Source organism: Phacochoerus africanus, chromosome 9 (genome assembly GCF_016906955.1).
Source record: "Phacochoerus africanus isolate WHEZ1 chromosome 9, ROS_Pafr_v1, whole genome shotgun sequence".
Classification (NCBI taxonomy): Eukaryota; Metazoa; Chordata; class Mammalia; order Artiodactyla; family Suidae; genus Phacochoerus; species Phacochoerus africanus.
Window position 1 is genome coordinate 57,781,764 of NC_062552.1, and position 22,708 is coordinate 57,804,471.

At 40.8% G+C, this 22,708-nt stretch overlaps 1 protein-coding gene across 2 annotated transcripts in view; it reads right to left on the reverse strand.

Moving 5' to 3' along the window:
* Positions 1-19,746, reverse strand: part of ETFA (electron transfer flavoprotein subunit alpha) — an 88,502-nt gene extending 68,756 nt beyond the window's left edge. The window contains exons 1-4 of one of the 2 annotated variants that reach the window (XM_047795479.1): positions 19,590-19,746; positions 6,326-6,472; positions 3,822-3,903; positions 3,634-3,716 (exon numbers count right to left, since the gene is read on the reverse strand). In XM_047795479.1, coding sequence (XP_047651435.1) covers positions 3,634-3,716; positions 3,822-3,903; positions 6,326-6,472; positions 19,590-19,628 — 351 coding nt within the window. In that variant the 5' untranslated portion in view covers positions 19,629-19,746. The remainder of the gene's footprint in view (positions 1-3,633; positions 3,717-3,821; positions 3,904-6,325; positions 6,473-19,589) is intronic. The other variant, XM_047795480.1, reaches the window with a different exon arrangement.
* Between the last annotated feature and the right edge of the window lie 2,962 nt (positions 19,747-22,708).

Below are 22,708 nucleotides of genomic sequence, written 5' to 3' on the forward strand. Positions count from 1 at the left end.
CAGATCCATTTCTACAACATTTTATAGGCTCCATCACATGGTTTCAGGGAAGAAGAGGCAATAACTAAGTGTTCTTTTAATGCACAAAAAGATGAATATTTAAAAATTCTAACAAGCCAGTATAAAAGTGTGGTATTTTAAAACACAATGAAGGACTTATAGAGCAGATTGTTTAGCTTCATTTGATGAATTCTTTTTCTTTCCAAATCCATTCAGAGGCTACAGCCCCTGCTAATATGTGCCCCTTGTTCTCAAAACTCCCTTATTTTACAACATAGCAATCAAGGTCAGAATAATACAGTCTAGTTCACCAGGAGTTTCCATTATGGCTCAGTGGGTTAAGAACCCAACTTTTATCCATAAGGATGCGGGTTCAATCCCTGGCCTCACTCACTGGGTGTAAGTTGCAGATGCAGCTCAGATTCCATGTTGCTGTGGCTGTGGTGTAGGCCGGCAGCTCAGCTCTGGTTCAACCCCTAGGCTGGGAACTTCCATATGCCAACGGTGCAGTCCTAAAAAGACCAAAAAAAAACAAAAAACAAAAAAAAAAACCAATTCTAGCTAATCAGATACTACAGACACCATTACTAGGTTTAACAATCTTTTAGGTAAACCGTCATCATAGAAACTCAAGATTCGTGAAATTGTTTAAATCATCCAACACAGAACCCAAACTCCCAGAAATGGAATGGTCCCCAAAGACCTTTTAGTTCAACACTCACCCACAACATCCCAAAGTACAAGGTAGTTGGATGTCAAGCCTCTGACTTAATCATCTCCAGGGAAAGTAAAAACCTACCAGAGAGGGTTTTTTTGGTTTTTTTTTTAACATCTCTAGTTGTAGATCACAGACATCACTTGCTAACCACGTCATTTTACATATTCTAAAAACAGATTTCAGGAAGATAAATGACTAGCCCAGAGTTATACCTCTGTAGAACCAGCTTACCTATCAACTACAAACCCCACACAAAAATAAGAAAACTTATGATAGTCTGCAATGTGACAACCTATTAAAGGAAATATTGTTCATTATACTCACATATTTACAAGGTAGGTTTAAAATTCTATTATTGCCTAGAGATTCTACTAATCCTAAAAGAAAAATTTTAATGAGTTCAATGTTCAAATCCTGAGGTTAAAAACGAACTAGATTGGAGTTCCCGTCGTGGCGCAGTGGTTAACGAATCCGACTAGGAACCATGAGGTTGCGGGTTTGGTCCCCGCCTTTGCTCAGCGGGTTAACGATCCGGCGTTGCCATGAGCTGTGGTGTAGGTTGCAGACAACGGCTCGGATCCCGCGTTGCTGTGGCTCTGGTGTAGGCCAGTGGCTGCAGCTCCGATTCGACCCCTAGCCTGGGAACCTCCATATGCTGCGGGAGCGGCCCAAGAAATAGCTAAAAAAAAGACAAAAAAAAAAACCGAACTAGATTAATTTACATGGGTCATAGTGCAGGATCCCAGCATGTATGCACTGATTCATGTCTAGAAGCAATAATCACAAACACTGCTCATACTGCAAGAAAAGAGATCAATGTACTGGGAACTCACTGCTACTGCCACTCAACATGATTAATAAATAAAAGAGCTTATATCTTATTTTCCAAACTCATATTTAAAAAATCAATTATACCAAAATTAAAGAGGGAAAAAAAGTCAAATCGAGACAATTCAAAGAAGAAATTAAAATGAACAATAACTGTATTAAAAGATACTTGATCTCACTATCAAAGAAATGCAAAATTACTAAAGACATAATTTTTGGATTGGTGGAAAAATGTTAAAATGTACAAAAGCAAGTGCTGGCACGTTATGTAACTGGTGGGATATAAACTGAGGCATCATTTTAAAAGAGCAGTTGGCAATATGTATCAAAGTTTTAAAAGCAAAAAGTCTTTGACTCAGCTATTTCATTTCTAGAACACTATTCTAAATACCAGCACACGAATACAAAGGTGAATATACAGGGACGTTTCCTTGCAGCAAAGTTCATAAATACAAAAAATTAGAAACAACCAGAGTTCCCAGAGCTCCCGTCGTGGCGCAGCAGAAATGAATCCAATTAGTAACCATGAAGTTGTGGGTTCGATCCCTGGCCTTGCTCAGTGGATTAAGGACCTAGCATTGCTATGAGCTGTGGTGTAGGCTGCAGACGTGGCTTGGATCTGATGTTGCTGTGGCTGTGGTGTAGGCCAGCAGCTGTAGCTCCAATTCGACCCCTAGCCTGGGAAGCTCCATGTGCCATCAGTGAGGGCCTAAAAAGCAAAAAAAAAAAGAAAGAAACAACCTAACAGTCCATCCTTGGCTAAATATGGAATATTATGGAGCCATTTTAAAATGAGACAGACATATTACTAGCAAATTTTTTTTTTTGTCTTTTTGCTATTTCTTGGGCCGCTCCTGCGGCATATGGAGGTTCCCAGGCTAGGGGTCGAATTGGAGCTGGAGCCACCGGCCTACGCCAGAACCACAGCAATGCGGGATCCGAGCCGTGTCTGCAACCTACACCACAGCTCACGGCAACGCTGGATCCTTAACCCACTGAGCAAGGCCAGGGACCGAACCCGCAACCTTATGGTTCCTAGTCGGATTCGTTAACCACTGCGCCACGACGGGAACTCCACTAGCAAATATTTTTAAGACATACTCAAGTAAAAATCACTAGTCATAAAACAATTCATGCTACTACATTATCCCACTCTAGAGGTAAATGATTTTGTACATGTGATCCAATTATTTTTTACATGTATTATAGTTTGAAAATCCACAGGAAAAGGCCTAAAAGAATACAGAATTGTTAATGTCTATGCTTCAGAAGAGGGAAGAGAGCTGGTTGATATCTTGCTCTGCATACTGCTATACTGCATGCACAGTTTATAATATGTGCTTAATGTATCATCTTTAAAGGTATAAAAAAAACTACAAACTTCAGCTTATTAAAAATGAGATAAAAGAAAAGGGAGCTAGGATAATAACGAGGATCAAGAAGAACCACTGATGAATTCCCTTTCTTGGGCTCCCCCTACATCCCTGGTCCCCCTTTTTAAAACTTCATGCAGACCCCTACCCATCTGATAGCACATTCTTTCTTCAGACACATCACAATGCACATGATCAGATTACAGCCTTCTTTACCCTAAGGATGTCTTCAACCACCACACAGTCCCTCCCAAATCCCCTAAGTAGACAGAATTTGCCTTTCTAAATATCCATCGGACACCCAAAAAAACCCATCGTTTATGATGGGTTACTAATACAAATGAGACAAATGCAAAATGAGACAGTTCAACATTGCTTTTAAAGAAAAGTAAGGCTTTTTTAAAAAGAGAAAAAAGTTTTCTCCATGACGAAATCTGAAAATGGCACTCTAATAAATTATGACAAAGTCTTGAAAGAAGAGAATTGTCTCTGTGACAAAAGTTGAAAGCCTAGAGATAGCACTTTAACAGAAATTATAACAAAAGAATAAGTTTAAAAGAGTAAGTTTTGGAGTTCTGCATGAAGTTTTCAGCAAAACCTTAATTCTGAAGGCCAGGATTAGCTATCTAAACAAAGTCTGCTGGACATTTTCAGCACAATGAAATCTAACCCTTCCAAGTAGTGACATCAGATTCCAATTCTCAATCTTCTCACCTTTCCAAAGGCAGATGCTCCAGCACAGATGTGTGTATGATTAAACTGCTTCTGAGTTGCCAAAACCAATGGTGTCAGTTCCTCTGAGAATTAAACACATTTGATAAACACATTTCATGATATTTTCATATTCATATATTCAAGAATAATTTAGACATTACATTTTTTTTTCCACTGGAAAAGCTCACCTGGAAGGAGGCCTTTGTAGGCATCATGCTGAGCCACCAGAACTTTCGCTACACCTGCTACTTTGCAGAGATCTTGTGCCACCTATAAATAACAGTTTTTAATTATCCATCTAACAGAAAGATACAAAGAGAGCCACCACTACAAATATCAAGAGCGTAACATCTTAATGGCCAACCAAATTGTTCTTACTTGGAAAAGGGGTACTTAGGAAAAAAAACATTATTTAACAAAGCAAATCTTAAGCCAATTGATCTGTCCATTCACCTTACACAAAAACTTCTACCTTGAAAAAGAAAACTACTAACTGAAAAACCAAGGTTAACACAATTGTCTATTCGAACTGAGTTGTAAATTGTGCTCTTTCCTTTTACACCATGCAAATGGAAGTTTATCATTTTTGGAATAGAGAAAATGAGGCAATGGTTAGGTTCTCTCTCACACAATAACACCACAGCCCACACATTTCACACTTATGGTTCCTACAGGAGAAGAACAGGACTTAACCACACAGGTATACAGGCCACTGCATTTTATTTTGCAATAATAATTTCTGATGATATTAAAATCAGAGAATCTGGGCAATAAAGAAAATGTTATAGATAGATCAGTCCACTCTCAACTACTAAATTCCTGCCCATCTACATATATTTACCTTCGATGAAGCAAAATATTTTCTATTTTAATTCTGGATTTCTCCTGTTTAAAGTCAGGATGAGGTTCTAGGAAGGCTTTTGGATCACTCAGATTTCCTACATACAGAGGGCAACTAGAATTCCTTCTTTTAAGTCTCTTTAATTATAGTATGACTGGTTTCTGCTTTAGCAGAGACACAGCAATCACATTATGATCTTCTGTCTTCTTATTTACCCCCACACTGATTCACTGATGAGTAGGCATAAAAAAGGCTGTGCCTCCTGCCCTGCCACCACTCCCCTCAATGGATGGTAAAGTTGCAACAATAATCACTGAAGAAAGAATGCAGTGCAAAAAAAGCACCTCCTCTGAACCAAGTATTCACTGGCAGACAATCTTACACTATCAAAAATATCTTTTTTTTTTTTTTTTCCCCAACTGGCAAAAACTTCAGGCACTACACAGAAGAGTTGCTTGCTATTTACGATAAATAGCTACAGAAAACTGTAAAAAAACTGAAATCTGCCTAGGCTATTAACACAGTGTCTATATACAGGTACTGGTTGTTTTTAAGATTAGAATGTGACATGATAAGACTGTAACTAAAGATAATTTGTTTAGATTTTTGTCAAAATAGTGTAAAGAAAATAGCAAGTATTTTTCAAGTCATATTAGAATAATTATTTAAAATTACAGCCAAATAAAAAATCAAATCCAGAACTTGTAGGAGTTCCTCCTGTGGTGCAATGGGATTGGCAGTGTCTCTGGAGCACTGGGATGAAGGTTCAATCCCTGGCCCAGCACAGTGGGTTAAGGATCCAGCATTCCCACAGCTTCAGCATAGTTCATAACTGTGGCTCAGATCTGACCCTTGGCCTGGCAACTCCACACGTTGTGGGGCGACCAGAAAAAAAAAAAAAGAAAAAAAAAATCCAGAACTTATATATATGGCAGGGCAACCAAAAGGATAGCTTAGCCATATCTTCAAACACTGTCATTAATAACCATACAAGATTCAACAGTTGTTAGTAGGATTTGGGTAAAGAAAGCCACATAACCCCATAATCTTTTAAGGTACCAACTGGACAGAAGGAACACTAACATTCTGAACCTGCATCATATCATCAGTTCTGCATCAATGCCAGTTATTCAAAAATAAATTATATCCTCTAAAAAGAAACATGGTGTTTTCCAGATTTGTTTCTCTGAAGTCTAAGCCCCCAGCTACACACTCAGCAACTGCTGTACAGTGTGAAAGGGAACTGGTGGCTCAAGCTAGGGAAGTTTAATTAGCACAATTGCGGCACGATTTCAACTACACAACAGCCCAGAGATATAGACTCTGCAAATCACATTATAGCTCCTTTCCAGGGGGTTAGTTTACAAAGCTGTCGTTGCCTCATTTCAACCAAAATGAAGAACATCTATTAGTCTCAGCAAGGGTTTGGAAAGCACAGTACTTTTATTTCAATTCTTACACCAATTAAAAATTAACACCATGATACTTTTTCCAGATTTACCACTTTCAGGAATTAAGAGCAATTAGCAAGTATATTCATCAATACAAAAAAGAGATCGGCTATTAACCTCTAAGGGGACTCAAATATTATCACTCTCCTTGGTACCCAATGGCACATGATGGTGCCAATGGAACTAAATCAAATATTCTACCTCATTTCAAAAGACAAAATGCTTACTGAGCAAGCCTTTTAGTTCCTTTTTCACATGTAGTAACGGTTGTGACATTGACCAGTTAATGAGGATTAGAGCCCAGTTTGGGTTACAGTCCTAGCATAATTCTCTGTTGTCATCTTTCCCTGTCTCTTGATGGAGATTATATTTGCTATGGTTGACCTTAAAAATTTCTCACCTTGTCACATTTGGTTCCAGCTACTAAGCAGGACACTTCACCTCCAAGACGTTTGGCTGCAGTGATGGTATTTAATGTAATGGGTGCTAGGGTATCATTTGCATGCTCAGCTATTACCAGGGTACTCTGAAACCGTAGCGATGAGGCCTAAAAAGAAGGGGGGGGAGAAAAGGAAAAAGATGTTGTAATACAATTTTTTTTTTTACTCTAAATGTTAAGCATGTGTGCTTTAACAAAAACTGTATGCAATACTCAGTTCTATAAATTTATTTATAAAATAATTGCTCAATAGCAAATTGGGCTATTTGTGACTCTATTACTAATAGTCTTATCTAATAAAAACAGAAAATGCAAATTAGTATTCTACCGTTAGAAAAAAAAATTATTTCCAAGCAACTTTCCCACTAATCTGTGTTCAACAAGAAACTGATAAATGTTATCTAAATTTAAAATCCTTAGACAAAACACACAACCCATCAAACAAGGAATTAAACTACTATATTTACTTGTAGCAATACTGCTAAAGAGTACAGTGCACCTAGAAACAATGGGTCTGAAATGAATTACTACCATTCTATTGCTTTAGGCAAAAGAAATTCAATACAAAATAACTCGTCCCTGTGCTCAAGGTTTTCAAGGGAAATAGGACTTGTTCACATACAATTATAAGACAGGATAGTTTTCAATTAAAGAATAGATCTAAAATGTTGGAGATCATAAAGAGAATCAAGAGGAAGAATAGAAGGAAGTTTAGGCGTTCTGGCCATGTGAAAGGATGAGAAGTGCACCACAGTCATGAGGAAAGGAGAAAATTTGGGAACTACCCTTGTGTCGTTGTGGAAAATGGCAATGGGAAATGAACAAAAGAAAGGCACTTGGAGTTCCCGTCGTGGCTCAGTGGTTAACGAATCCGACTAGGAACCATGAGGTTGCGGGTTCGGTCCCTGCCCTTGCTCAGTGGGTTAAGGATCCGGTGTTGCCCTGAGCTGTGGTGTAGTTTGCAGACACGGCTCGGATCCCGCATTGCTGTGGTTCTGGCGTAGGCCGGTGGCTCCAGCTCCGATTCAACCCCTAGCCTGGGGACCTCCATATGCCGCAGGAGCGGCCCAAAGAAATAGCAAAAAGACAAAAAAAAAAAAAAAGAGAGAGAGAGAGAGAGAGAGGCACTGACGATCAAATGGCATGGTTCTTTGGCTTTAAATTCAGTAATTAATAATCTTTAGATCTGGAATTGGAATGAAGAAAGCATGGGATAATATGTACCCAGAGCTGAAAATTTTACAAGGTGGGTAGAATGAAGGGAAGCCAGGCACGAGGCTATAATGCTGGTTACACAACTAAATTTACAAAATACATATTCTTTTGTTTATAATACTGTCAATACAAACTGCTATATTCTTCACTTTTTTATTAATATGTGGGCACACCAGTTCAACTAATCTCCATAATTTAGTTCAGGTTATTAGTAGCTTTGTAAACATCCTCGTAGCTAAATCTCTGTACTCATGCTCAACAGATGAGATTCCTCTTAGTCCAGAAAGACCATTCTGATAGGAACTTGGCCAGGTTATTCTAGCTGCTCCACTTCCACAGATGACAAAGCCAAATTCTGTGCAACCTTCAACAAGATAGGGGCCCTTCTTCCCCTAAGCTTCCTCCCTCCACCACTGCAACCTCTTCCTTCTCCTCAGCCTTCTGAAAGACCCACTTCTATCCTTGATGAACCCAACCTCAGACCTGGGGCCAAGACTACAGGGCAAGCCTTCAGGGGCAGAAATGCTTCCAGAGTCACAATGACCAGGATGGAAAGAGAAGAGTATAGCACTGCAGAATAAGCCAGAGGAAGGAATCACTGCATTGTGTATCAATGAATGACATTTTTTTTTTCTTTTTTCCTTTTATTTGCTTTTTAGGGCTGCACCACAGCATATGGAAGTTCCCAGGCTAGGGTGTCAAAGCGGAGCTACAACTGCCAACCTACACCACAGCTCACGACAACGCCAGATCCCTGACCCACTGAGCAAGGCCAGGGATGGAATCCGCATCCTCATGGTTACTGGTCAGATTTGTTTCTGCTGTACCACAACGGGAACTCCTGTGAATGACATGTCTTGTCTTTTTCCTCCTTTATTGTTCACTCAGAGAAAGCAAGGAAAGGGGAGAAAATGAGACTTTTGTTTTTGCCAAATCAAGTCACCACTTGTATATAACTTCTCCTTTTTTATTAAAAAAAAAATTGCCTTCTCTCAGGAGGTGAGATTCTTTACGGTTAAGGTTAGAATATTTATGCACATCTTAAGACTGTCTTCTTCAGACAAATTCCTAGAAATAGGAGTGTTAGATCAAGAAGTAGGCATGATTTCAAGCCTTTTAGTACTGATTGACATAAAACGTTCTCAAGAAAAGCTGCAGGAACTCACAACTCACAATTCCTGAGATGGAATGAATGTTCTCTGATGGCAAACACCATGCCTCTTCGTTTTTGTATCCCCATAATCTAGAACAATGTTTTTTCCAATATACATCTGTACAATTATACGGTACTTCTTTTTAATAAGAGCACAATATCTTACAAAGAACTTTGTAATTAAGACCCAAGGGCATAATTTATGATTTAAATCACATTTCACAAGAATTGCCAGTAACAAACTATTTATTACCAATATATATCAGACACCATATTTTTGATTATGCTTCACACATCATTTACCATAAAAATTATGAGCTTTTCATCACCATTTAAAGAATAAATCCAAGATTTGGTGGCAGAAAGCCCATATTTGCTATAAATTATAGTTCTATCATAAGATAAATTAGGTAGTTTCCTCAGCGATCATCAAAATTCTTAGAACTTCCTCCCAGGGGATGCTGAATATTCTTTTTAAAAAGACTATTCAAAATTAGATTTATATGAATCAACAATAACGGTATATAAGAAACTACTCAGTCCATCTATGTGATCCATCTTTACTGAGCACAACACACACCATAAAGACATTCCATATTACTTTATCAATTGACTCCTTTATAGTTTTTTTGAATACTAAGCTTTCTAATTCAATGTTCCAGCTTGTTTTTCACATACCACCTTAAGAAAGGCTACAGCCTCTAGACATGGTTATCTAGCTTAACTGAGCAGTAACAGTTTTGTGTAGCCTAGAGCAGAAGAAACTGGTCTGTGACCTTTAAAATGCTATTCCTCAATCCAGAGCCCAGTTTCTTCACCTTCAAACTGAGGGAGACAAACTAGATCAATGGTTTTCAAACTATATTCCATTCAGGGAGGTACTACAGGAACCGTCAAACAGAGCAACATAAGAAGCAGGCAGGAAGGGCTGTCAGAATGGTCCCTAGCTTTGCTTTAACTAATTTAACCCAAACTAACATTTACAGAGTCCTGTACTAAGATATAATATACATATATATAAAATAAAATGTATCTTATTTAAAACTCAAAAATCCTCTATGATGTAGGTATTATTATCCCAACAGGCAAGGAAACTGGAGCTTCGTGTCAACACAGCTAAGAAAGAGAGCCAGGTTAAAGTCTGAGTAGTCAGACTTCAGATTTGGGGGTCTTAATTACCAGCTCACTTCAAAGCACTATTATTTTCAGCTGTTTATATATGGGTCATTTCTGTAAGATTTCATTTAGCAAATATTCTCCTGCTTTTGGAAAAAAAAAAAAAAAAAACCACTGGTCAAAAAGAAACAATAAGACGTCAAAGGCCTCTTTCCCTGCTCTAAAAATTCTATACCATAAATCTTTTATTTACTTATTTATTTTTATTTTACAGGGCTGCATGTGCCGCAAATGGCTAGGGGTCGAATTGGAGCTGTAGCTGCGGGGCTACACCACAGCCACAGCAACATGGGATCCAAGCTGTGTCTGTGACCTACACCACAGCTCACATCAACTCCAGATCTCTAACCCATTGAGAGAGGCCAGAGATTGAACCCACTGAGCCACAGTGGGAACGCCCCTAAAATCCTATTTTAAATAGAAGTGGTATTGAAAATCACAAAAGATTCAAAAAGTCCAGGTCCCACTACTGAAAAGGTTTTAAACAAAAGTCATTTTATTTTCTTATGACCCACTGCATCTGTATACCTTACGGCCTTCTTTTTTATGGGGAAAACAAGGAGCCAAATCTTAAACATTAACCCTAACCCTAACCCTAGATAACTCCTGAAATAATAAGGTAGCTGCCCAGAAAAGAACCTCATTTTCTTCAAAACACTGTTACTTATAATTAATTAATGCAGACTGGTGCCACCATATATTCTCAGTCATCAACCCTATCGGGGCCCTCAAAACTGCCCGGCAACGTTCATGTTAGTATGACAGACATCATTGCTGCCACTCTCACTCTCCACAGCAACTATTTCCAACATCCTCTTCTGACGGTTTCCAAACTGCCAACAGTCTGCTCCCTACTCTCAGAAGAAAGCCTTACTTCTTACTTTGCAATGAAAACTAAAGCTATCAGAAGAGACCTGCTTCCCCTTCCTAGCATCCAACAAAGAAATTCCTCCCCTTGCCTTATACAATGGAAACTGCTGCAGGTTCTTGTCCTTCCTCCTGGATCTGATTCCTTTATGAAGACTCTGGATTTCATCCTATTAAATTTAGGCAAAGACTTCTTTCTGTAATCTCATCTCCAGCCTCTCCCATCTTTCCCCTTTCCTGGACTCCTTCTTATCAACTTTTAAACATGTTTGAGGCTCTCTCAATTTTAGGAATCCCAAAATTAAAAATCCAGGTCTCTAACTCTTCATCTTCCCTCCACACCTCATCTAGTATACTTGTATCCTGGCTTCTGCATTTGCTAAAATTACCAATAAAGACTTTGCAGGCCTTATCTTACTTGTTCTCTCAGCAATGTGTGAAATTACTGACTAGTCCATTCTTACTTCCATGGCTTAATTTATAACTTACCACCTATATAATAATGACACATATACAGAGATAAAGGTACTGAATCTCCTAAGCGCTAGACCTATATACTTACCTTGCATCTGCATAGCCAATTGCTTAACTTTCGTCACTCAACAAATCCAAATCCTAACTCCTCTCTCCCCTGATCCTCCAGCCCCTCCCACATTACTTTGCTGGAGTTCAGGGCATCACCACTCTCTTTAATAAGCTGCCCAAGGGAGTTCCTGTTGCAGCCCATCAGGTTAAGAACCAGCTAGTATCCATGAGGACGTGGGTTCAATCCTTGGCCTCGCTCAGTGGGTTAAGGACCCGGCGTTGCCACAAGCTGCAGTGTAGACCACAGATGCAGCTCAGATCTGGAGTTGCTGCGGCTGTGGTGCAGGCCAGCAGCTCCAACTCCAAAGTGACACCAGGTCTAGGAACTTCCATGTGCTGCAGGTATGGACCTAAGGAAAAACACACACACACAAGCTGCCCAAACCATGGTCTGAGAGTCCTATCTGGGTTTTTTTTCTGAACTCTCACAGCCAATCAACCACTAAAGTCCTAACAACTCTTCCTTCTGAGTACGGTCTCTCCTAATTCCATTCACCTCTTTCCATCTACCTACAGCAGGCCATTATCCCTCTCTCAGTACTTCAATTGACTCCCTACCCAACTCTGCTCTCCTCCAATGCATTTCTTAGTGATTTTTTTTTTTTTTTGGTCTTTTTGCTATTTCTTTGGGCCGCTCCCGCGGCATATGGAGGTTCCCAAGCTAGGGGTTGAATTGGAGCTGTAGCCACCGGCCTACGCCAGAGCCACAGCAACGCGGGATCTGAGCCGCGTCTGTGACCTACACCACAGCTCACAGCAACGCCGGATCCTTGACCCACTGAGCAAGGGCAGGGACCGAACCCGCAACCTCATGGTTCCTAGTCGGATTCGTTAACCACTGTGCCACGACGGGAACTCCTCTTAGTGATTTTTCAAGATACAAATCCAACGTGTTTTTCTCCTTCTTAAAACATGTCAATTGCTTCCTGCCTTTAGGATATGCTAAACTCCTTAGATGGCTTACCAGGAACTTATTCTATGGTCTGACTGACACCCTTAGCCACATACCCTAGGCTCTCCTTTTTTTTTTTTTTTTTTTTTTGTAGGGCTGCATCCACAGCATATGGAAGTTCCCAGGAGGCTAGGGGTATAAGCAGAGCTGTAGCTGCTGGCCTACGACACAGCCACTGCAACGCCAGATCCAAGCCACATCTGCGACCTACACCATAGCGCACAGCAACACTGGATCCTTAACCCACTGAGCGAGGCCAGGGATCAAACCCACATCCTCATGGATAGTAGCCAGATTTGTTTCCTCTGCACCACGACAGGAAGTCCCTCCTTTGCTCTACTTACACCTTATTTTCAGATACTCGAATTTGCCCTGCTCTCTCTGAGCTCTAGCCTTGCCGCACATTGTTCCCTCTGCCTAGAGGATTTCTTCTTCCATTACCTTTAGCTTTCAGCTAATCACTTTTAGATTTTCTGCTTAAGTGCCAACCCCCTCCAGGAAATTAAGAAATTTTAGTACAGTGTAGTGGTAAAGAGTACAGGTTCTGGAGTTCCTGCTGTGGCTCAGCGGGTTAAGAACCCAACTAGTATCCATGAGGATTTGAGTTTGATTCCTTCTCTCACTCAGTGGGTTAAGGATCTGGCATTGCCGTAAGCTGTGGCATAGGTCACAGATGAGGCTCCAATTCGACCCCTAGCACGGGAACCTCCATATGCATGGGTGGGGCCCTAAAAAAGACAAAAAAAAAAAAAAGTACAGGCTCTGGAGCAACCTCACCTGTGTTTAAATCTTACCTTCGCCATTACTTCTCTGTGTCTCAGTTTACAGATCATAAAATGGGGATGATGATAACAATAGTAATAATCTCAGAGCTATTGTGAGGATTAAGTTAGCAAATGGGATAGTTCATAGAACGTAATAATTCTCTCTAAATGTTAGCATAACAGCTTCTTTGGATTTCCTCGGACTGATTAGCTTTGCTAGTAGTACAGTACCCTGAACTGCCTTCATCATAGCACTTGACCATACTCACCTGATGATCTTGATCTTCCCTGCTTGTTTTGAGTACAGGGGCCATGTCTGATTTTCTTACCACTACAACCCTAGCCTCTACTTCAGCGTCTAGCACAGAGCAGACACCTAATAAATGAGTTGAACATTGTTTCCAAACACCTCTTCATCAAAAGGATAAGATAAGCCACAAAAGGATACGATGATAAGCCGCAAAACATCTATCTGATAAAGGACTGTTATCTAAAATACATAAAGAACTCTTAAAACGCAAAAGTTCCCTTTGTGGCTCAGCGTTTAACAATCCTGACTGGACCCATGAGGACTCAGCTTGGTCCCTGGCCTCAATCAGTGGGTTAAGGATGCAGCGTTGCCATGAGCTGTGGTGTAGGTCGTAGACTTGGCTCGGATCCCATGTTGCTACAGCTGTGGCATAGCTCTGATAAGACCCCTAGCCTGGGAACTTCCATATGCCATGAGTGTGGCCCTAAAAAGCAAAAAAACAAAAACAAACAAACAAAAAACCTCTTAAAACTCAACAATAAGTAAACAAAACAAACTGATTTAAATATGGGCAAAAGTTCTAACAGACACCTCACCAAAGAAAATACACAGATGGTAAATAAGCACAAATAAAGATGCTCAATATTACATATCATTAGGGGACTGCAAATTAAAACTAAAATGAGATACCAGGGAGTTCCCTTCATGGAGCACCAGAAACCAATCTGACTATTATCCATGAGGATGCGTTCAATCTCTGGCCTTGCTCCGTGGGTCAGGGATCTGGCATTGCCATGAGCTGTAACATAGGTCATAGACATAGGCACAGCTTGGATTCCGCATTGCTGTGGCTGTGATGTAGGCCAGGAGCTGTAGCTCCAATTCAGCCCCTAGCCTGGTAACTACATAAGCCACTAAAAAAAAAAAAAAAAAAAAAGACACCACTATGAACCTATTAGAATGGTAAAAATTCAAAACACTGACATCAAATGTTGGTGAGGGTATGAAACAACAGCAACTCTAATGTAAATTCAAAATGATACAGCCACTCTGGAAGACACTTTGGCAGCTTCTCACAAAACTAAATATACTCATCAAACAATCCAGCAGTCACACTCCTTGGTATTTACCCAAATGAGTCAAAAATGTTCACACAAAAACCTGCACACAAACATCTATGGAAGCTTTATTCATAACTGCCAAAACTTAGTAGCAATCAAAACATCCTTTAGTAGGTGAATGGATAAACTGTGGTATGCTCAGTAAATGGAGTATTATTTGGTGCTTTAAAAAAAAAAAAAAAGAAAAAAGAGCTATCACAAAGGTATGGAGGAACTACAAGCGTGTACTAGTAAGTGAAAGAAAACTGTCTGAAAAACACTATACACCATACAGTTTGACCTGACATGCTGGAAAGGCAAAGCTACGGAGAGACAGTAAAAAGATCTGTAGTCATCAGGGGTTGGCAGGGAGAGAAGGATGAATAAGCAGAGCCCAGAGGATTTTAGGGCAGTGAAACTATTCTATATGATACTACAATGGTGGAGACATATCACCATATGTTTGCCAAAGCCCACTGAACAGAGTATACACAAAGAGTGAACTGGATGGTAAACTATGGGTTTGGGGTGATGATGTATCAATGTTGGTTTGCTGTAACAAATGTAGCACTCTGGTGCAGGATGCCCATAGGGAAGGAGGGAGAAGCTGAAGTAATATGGGAATGCTCTGTAGTTTCTGCTCAGTTTTGCTGTGAACCTAAAACTGCTCCAAAAAATAAAGTCTATTATTAAAAACAAAACAAAAAAACTTGTTGCTTAAAAAATATCCTTTTATACATCTATTTTATATATTGAAATACATAAAAAAACCATTTTAAGATCTAGATCAGTTATTCTTCAAGGTCATTCATGTGAACCTCAGAAAATGATGCAAATGATTATTTTATTGATTCTTCTGAGAACAGCTAGGACCATTCTAGACTCATAGGTGAGAAGTTATTTCATACAGTGGATGCTTAACGATTATAAATGTTTGTTGCCACCTTATATCTTCCTTCGGTGTATGTGGGTGTGCAGGGAGTCTACAGGGGAGTACTTGGGAATGATCCATGAGGCATCAAGGAAATTGGACTGGGCAGTGAAACAAGCTGAACTGCAATACTGTAGTGACAAAAGTCTCAGCTGATCTCACAAGGAACCCTGGAACTAGGACGGCCCTTCAGAGTTGTCTGGAATTGAAGCAAGGAGGTCGCAGACTTTGGGTGGTTTTTTGTTTTGAGGGTTTTGGGGAATAATCAAATTACCGTGACTGATGCATTTTTTATTTCTAATTCAACCCCGCAATTAATACCATGTTAAAAATACAAGATATGTATCTAATAAGAACACATACAATGTGTACAGAAAACAATGGTGGCTTATGATAGCCAAAAATCAAAAATGAAATGACCTTTTTATCTAATGAAAATCCTTTGGAATTCTCTGTTGGCGCAGCAAGCTGGGGATCTGGCATTGTTGCTGCTGTGGCATGGGTTCAATCCCTGGCCTGGGAACTTCCATATGCCATGGGCAGAGGGGAAAAAAAAAAAAATTAAAAAGAGCAGGAATAAACTATAAAGTCTTTCCAACTTCTACTGAAAAAGATAAATAATATGTAAAGTCATCTATACCTATTTTAACATACATTTTGTGATAATAAAATGTATATTACATTTCTGTACTTAAATAACTTTAACCTCTTTAGTAATAAAATATGGTAGCTTTTAATCATGACCAGAAATGTCATAGGACATTGATTATATTATTAAAAACAGTCCATTTACTTCACTTTAAAAACAGACAAGACCCTTAACTAGACACACTGACAGGCAGCATAATTTTATGGAATTCACCTAATGCAATAAATCTTTCAGCACCACAATAAAATTGGTTCTCTTTCTTCTTTCAAAAGAAATTAAAATTTGCATGTGAATTACAGAGTTCAATCTCATTCATCAATGCTAGACTATGGACTCTGAAAAATGTCATGTTCCTTCAAACCAGTTTCATAGTTTCTGAATCATGATTGATACGCCTTCCTGTCTGTCAATGAAAACAGCAAAAGACTCAAATAACCTTGAAAAGTGTTGCTTCCCTCTCCACGTAAAATATTTCTTTGTAATCTTATTAGCCAACAAATTAATTTCAAGTGCAAATAAAATAATAATTCAGATTAATATCCCTGCAGGAATGTTAAGTAAACTATTTTCCTCCTGCTGTGTTTTCCAGCCCTTTACTATAGATGGAAAAGACCATCTTCATTAATAGATGTCACTTAGGAGCCCCCCTGCCCCAGAGATGAAGGACTTTGCTCCAGAGCACAAGTAAGTCAAAATGGAAGTGGAATTTAAATACCAAATGCAAGACACTTAACTTACATTCTAACAGTTTAAGGTATCTCTTATCCCCACTAGTTGCAATAAAAAATAAAAGTTACTATTTTAACCATTTTTAAGTGTACAGTTTAGTACTGTTATCTAAATTCACACTGTTACCAGTTTAAACCTTCTAAATATTGTAATAGATTAATCTATTATTAAAAATATAGTCCTGGAGAAACATATCTTCCTAATTTTACTCATGGTTAGCTAAAGAACAAAAATTTTTTTTTTAATTTCAAGAGTAGAGATTCAGATAAGCCATTCTGACTTTACAGTTTCATAAATATAAGTAAACAGGAGCCAGACTGAAGGGACTTGTACCTTAGAAATCTGGGACAACTTGAGCATCAAAATATTTAAAGAGTAGTCATGGATTATAACCTACTGAATGAAGTGAGCAAAAAAAAAGTACATAAATAAGCAAGAAGGAAATGTTCTTCCTTATAAATAACAGAAAGCTCATTAATGTAAAAGGAATGATGGAATTAGAAAAATCACTGTTTTACATCACAGTAATCATTTCCCAGGCAAGAATCATCAACAGATAAGACTAGTGGGTGAAAGTCTGGTGAGAAAGAGAAGAGTTACGTAGTCTCAATGTATCTCCCCACAAATTAGTTAAAAATTACAAAGGGAGGAGCAGAAATCTGATAGTGGAGAAACCTGGCAAACAACACTTTGGCCAAGTAATTAATGTCACCAATAATGGGATAAACCACATTACCAGCCTCCTTTCACATGCACTGAGAACCTAATACCACTTCTGTGATACTCCTGCCAAAAATACAGAACCTGAAACTAATCAGAGGAAACACCAGACAAACCTAATTCAGGGAACAGTCAACAAAAGAGAAGGCATGTACCCTTCAAAAATGTCAATACCATTAAAGCCAAAGAAAGGCGAGAAGCTTTGCTAACAAAAACTTAAGAGATGTGAGAACTAAATGCAAAGCATGATCCTGAAGTATCCTAGCGCAGAATAAGAAATATTGCTATAAATGACTAAGAAGACAATTGGCAATACTTGAATAATGTCTGTAGATTCAATAATATTCCATCATTGGTAAATATGCTGATTTTGCCAATTATACCATGGTTATGAAAGGTGAACCTATTTGTTCATAGAAAACACACTGAATTATTTAGGAGTACAGGGCATGTCTGAAACATACTTTCAAATGGTTCAAAAAAACAATAATATGTGTATATGGAGAGAGAAAGCAAATGTGCCAAACTGTTTAACAGCTGGTGGAACTCAGCAAAGGGTTTTGAGAATTCTTTGTACTATTCTTGCAACTTTTCCATAAGAATAAAACTGCAAAATTTTTAAAGTTAAAAATGTACATAAATTTATGCATCCCTTTTAGAAGTATTCTCACCATTTTCCTATACCCTTCAAATTCAAATCTCTCAAATGGTCTTAATGACTTTAGAGAATCTACTCAGGACGTCAAATTCTGAAAATAAGTCAAGGTCAAAGTCTTTGGCAAATCACAGTAAAGATTTGGAAATACTGTCTATATATACTGCAAACTGTGTTTATAATTATAATTTAAGCTAGTCGTTCTATTTTGTTGTTCTTGGCTCTACAAAGTAACTTGATTCTAAATTCCTCCTCCATAACCATTTCACTTATGCCAGACTTCTAACCTGTCCACAAAACTACCTTTCAATTCTGTATAGATAAGAGTCTGGCTCTGAAACATGGAACTTCCCCAAATCCATGACTTTAATTTGTTTATGTCTGGCTCCTCTGAGGAAAATTTCTGGGAGAAAGACTGATTGCTGACCTGAAGGATATGGGTTGGAACTGGAGGGGGTGAGGTAGAGCTTCAGACATCTAGAAAGATTGCCAACTACATCACTGAGAGAAAACTGCAGCAGTGGATAAGAAACTGAATGCACCAGAAGAACGATAGAAAAAGTACAAAACGTCAGGAAAGTTTAGTAATCTTGTTTGTCACTTAACCAAATTGCAAATTAGAAAAGCTACAGTATCTACAATATAAATTGTTACTTAACTTGTAATTGGTCAACTCCAAATACTATTGTCCCAATACATTAGAACAAAAACATATTTTCTATCGTCTTTCTCACAATAGAAAAATATGGTAAACTCACGATTTGTAATTAATGAAAGCATCAAAAACACCCCTACCAACAGTTCCCTAGCTATTTAACCAACAATCTGATCGTTTAAAAGCAGATCAGCTTGCAGTAAAAAGACACCTGCCTTTCGGAATTAGCTAAACCTTCAAACTGGATGATAGGTTACACATGCAATCACTTAAATTCAGCCCTGCCTCATTAGCCAGAGAGCAGAGCAAGTTTCCATAACCGCACCACCCCTCACCTCTAGTACTTGATAGTGAGTGGATGCGAGCAGACACACTACGACCAAGGAAAATGTTTAATTCTTCCAGAAGTGTCAGGTTTCGAGATAAATTCAGGTCTTCAACTTTTTCCAAGACACCATCCCAGCGGTGACATTTTCCTCCCGTGCGTAAAGATTCCCGGGGGCGCAGCTGCTCGCTCCCCGCCTGAGGTGGAGAACCTGGCAGCCTCGCAGTACAAGGAAGAAAACTGGAGGATGCAAAAAGGGCTTAGAAAAAAAGGCGGGGAGGGAGAAGGGCAGCAGGAGGGCAGCTTCAGTACTCTGACCTCGACCCCGAGCTGGCGTCGCGGAAAGAGGAACGGCCAAACCCCAGAACTTTGAGCCTGAGTCCCAGGCCAGACTGGGCCTGCCGGATGTGAGGGCCGATGACCTTCACACAGACCTGCCCGGGGACAGCAGATTGAGGCTGGACAGACAGGGGGCTCGGCCCTCCCCGCCTGGACTCACCGCCCGCCGGAGATGCACCGGAGCCACTGCTCGGAACATGGTCACTGCACCAGGCCGCTTCGCAGTACCCTCAGCCCCACAGTAGCCTGCAGCTGACCCAACCACACCGCCTCCGCGAGTCACCGAAACGCTCGCGAGACGCGGGAACGAGAGCGGACTCCCCCTCAGGAGAGAGAGCTCGCGGTTCCTGCCTGCCTATTGGGCGGTCGGGCAGCCAATGGGGACGGTGGAAAGTTAGGGGCTGGCCTTGGGACTGGGGACAAAACTGACGCTGTGCGCTAGGCTGCTGCGACTGAAGCCGGACTCTACAAAGGCAGAGGCAAAGCCGGCGAGCTGCGGGTGAAGGAAGCCCAGGCTGTCTGCCGGCCCCAGTGTGCAGCGCGCATAGGCTAAACTTTCCCACTGAGCTGATAACGTCACTGTGCTGGGTTCTCAACCTCTGGATGAAGGCCACTCCTCTCCAATTATTCTTCTGCCCTTTCATTTAATCACAAATATAAGTGCTAACATCTGTAATATGCTAAACACATTTTCCAGGTTAGGGGAATATAATAAAAGGATGCATAAAATGTTGATCTCACCACCAGACAATGGCAAAAACATACAAGTAAACATAGCATTACTATTAGGAAAAGAGATTCTCCGAATCGGTGGTATTTAAGCTGGGTTCTGAAAGATGGACCCTCCTGAGCACAAACAGGAAAGGAACACGACGGGAAAGACCAAGGAGAAAGCGCAGGATTCTGTGTGCTGCCTGTTGACGGAGGCAGAGCAGCTGGAGATGGGCTGAAACAGCTGATTGGGAAAGGTCTTGAATGGAGGTGTAACATGAGGCCCCATCAGAGCCCTCCTTCTCTCCCCATCTTATCTATCCCTGGGCAGCCCCACCCGCACCCTGGCTTCAAAGCCCTAGACTACCAAATCTCTCCTGACCTTTGGATCCTATCCACCTGCCTGCTGGGCATCTCCTCAGATGTTCCTCTACACCACAGACCCATATACCCACAACTGACTGGGCATTCTCTTCTGGATTTCATTCCCCCTCCAGCACTCTCTTTCTCAGGGAATGCTTTCCACCTCCACCCAGCTGCTCAAGCCAGAAATCTGGGAATCATATTTGACCTGTTTCTTCCTTTATTCCCTATCCTATGAGTTATTAAATTTTAGCAATTCCATTCCCCAAACAATTCCGCAATCCATCCAAGGCTATCTCCTACCCTGCTCTGTGTTGGGATTGTTGCGGTTGCCTCCTTATTGCTCTCCCAGCTTCCAGTCTTCACCCTTCAATCCATCTTGCACTGCAACCAAAGGGCTCTTTCAAAAGGGTAAACTGGTAATGAATACACTTCGATGGCTCCCCATTGCTCTCAGGATAAAATGAAAGTGTCCCCCCCCCAGGCGGGGCACATATGGAGGTTCCTGGGCAAGGGGTTGAATTGGAACTGTAGCCACCCAGCCTATGCCAGAGCCATAGCAAGGCTTGATCTGAGCCATGTCTGCGACCTACAGCTCACGGCCACACCAGATCCTTAACCCATTGAGCAAGGCCAGGGATCAAACCTGCATCCTCATGGATGCTAGTCAGGTTTGCTCACTGCTGAGCCATGATGGGAACTCCATATTTCAAGCCCCTTTACATGACATGTTAGCCTGGTGTGAGCTGATCCTTTCCCTCTTTTACCCCCTTTTGACCTCCCATGGCCATAAAGAACTTCCTTCACATCCTCTAATGCCCTACTCTCTCTGCCTCCTTGCTCTCTTCCTCCCCTCTCTCCCCTTTACTTCTTCGACTGTTTAATACCTATTCATTCTTGGAGTTCCCCTTGTGGCTGAGCCTGTTAAGAACCCAAATAGTATCCATTAGGATGTGGGTTCAATCCCTGACCTTGCTCAGTGGCTTAAGGATCCAACACTGCCACAAGCTGTGGCATAGGTCACAGATGTGGCTCGGATCTAATGTTGCTGTGTCTGTGGTATAGGCTGGCAGCTGCAGCTCCAATTCAACACCTAGCCTGGGAACTTCCATATGCTGCTGGTGCGGCCCTAAAAAAAACCAAAACAAAACCAAAAAAAACCCTATTCATTCTTGACATTTCAGCTTGGACTTTCCTTCCCTCAGTAACTCTGAACTAGAAATCTCTTCCCCCTAACCTCATTTCCACCTGTACTTCCCCTAAATATAGAAGCAGGCGCACATGGGTTATAATGGCCTGGTTTTGTCTGTCTCACCCATCTGACTGTAAGAAGACCTGTAAAGGCAGACTCTGTCCTACTTTTTCTTTTTTTTTTATTAGTGTCTTCACACCTTACACAGTGCCTGGCTCAGGAGGCATTCAATCAGGATTTGTTGGACGAATGAACAAATCAATAAATGACTTGCTAAAGAGTCTGGACTTTGAGCAAAGGAGTGATAGATGCAGAAATTGTCTCAATTCCCAACTTTGTAACAACCTACCTTTCCAGCCTTGTCAAGTCTACCAACAAATCCCATTGGCTCTACTTTCAAAACATGTCCAGAATCCAACAATTTCCACCAACACATCTGCATTCCTCCTTCCCTCAGGGCCCTATCGACTCTTCCCTGGATCATGGCAGGGAACTCATGCCTGGACTGGTCTTTCTCTTTACACCCATGCCTCCTAAACTCTCCCCTCCAAATGGCAGGCTGATGGTGTCCTCTGCTCAAATCCCTCTACGGCTGTCCCCTCTGTCACTAGGCCCCACAGACCCTGCTGTTCCTTGAACCAAGCAGCTCCCACCTCTAGTCTTTGCACTCCTGTTGTTCCCTCTGCCTGAAATGCTCTTTCCTGGGGACCCACATAATGCATTTTTTTGTTTTTTGTTTTTGTCTTTTTAGGGCCACACCTGCGGCACATGGAGGTTCCCAGGCCAGGGGTCGAATCTGAGCTACAACTGCCGGCCTACCCCACAGCCACAGCAATGCAAGATCCAAGCCACATCTGTGACCTACACCTCAGCTCATAGCAATGCCAGATCCCTAACCCACTGAGCGAGGCCAGGGATCAAGCCTATAACCTCATGATTCCTAGTTGGATTCGTTTCTGCCACACCACAATTGGAACTCCGACCCACATGACTCTTGTCCTCTCTCTGTTCAC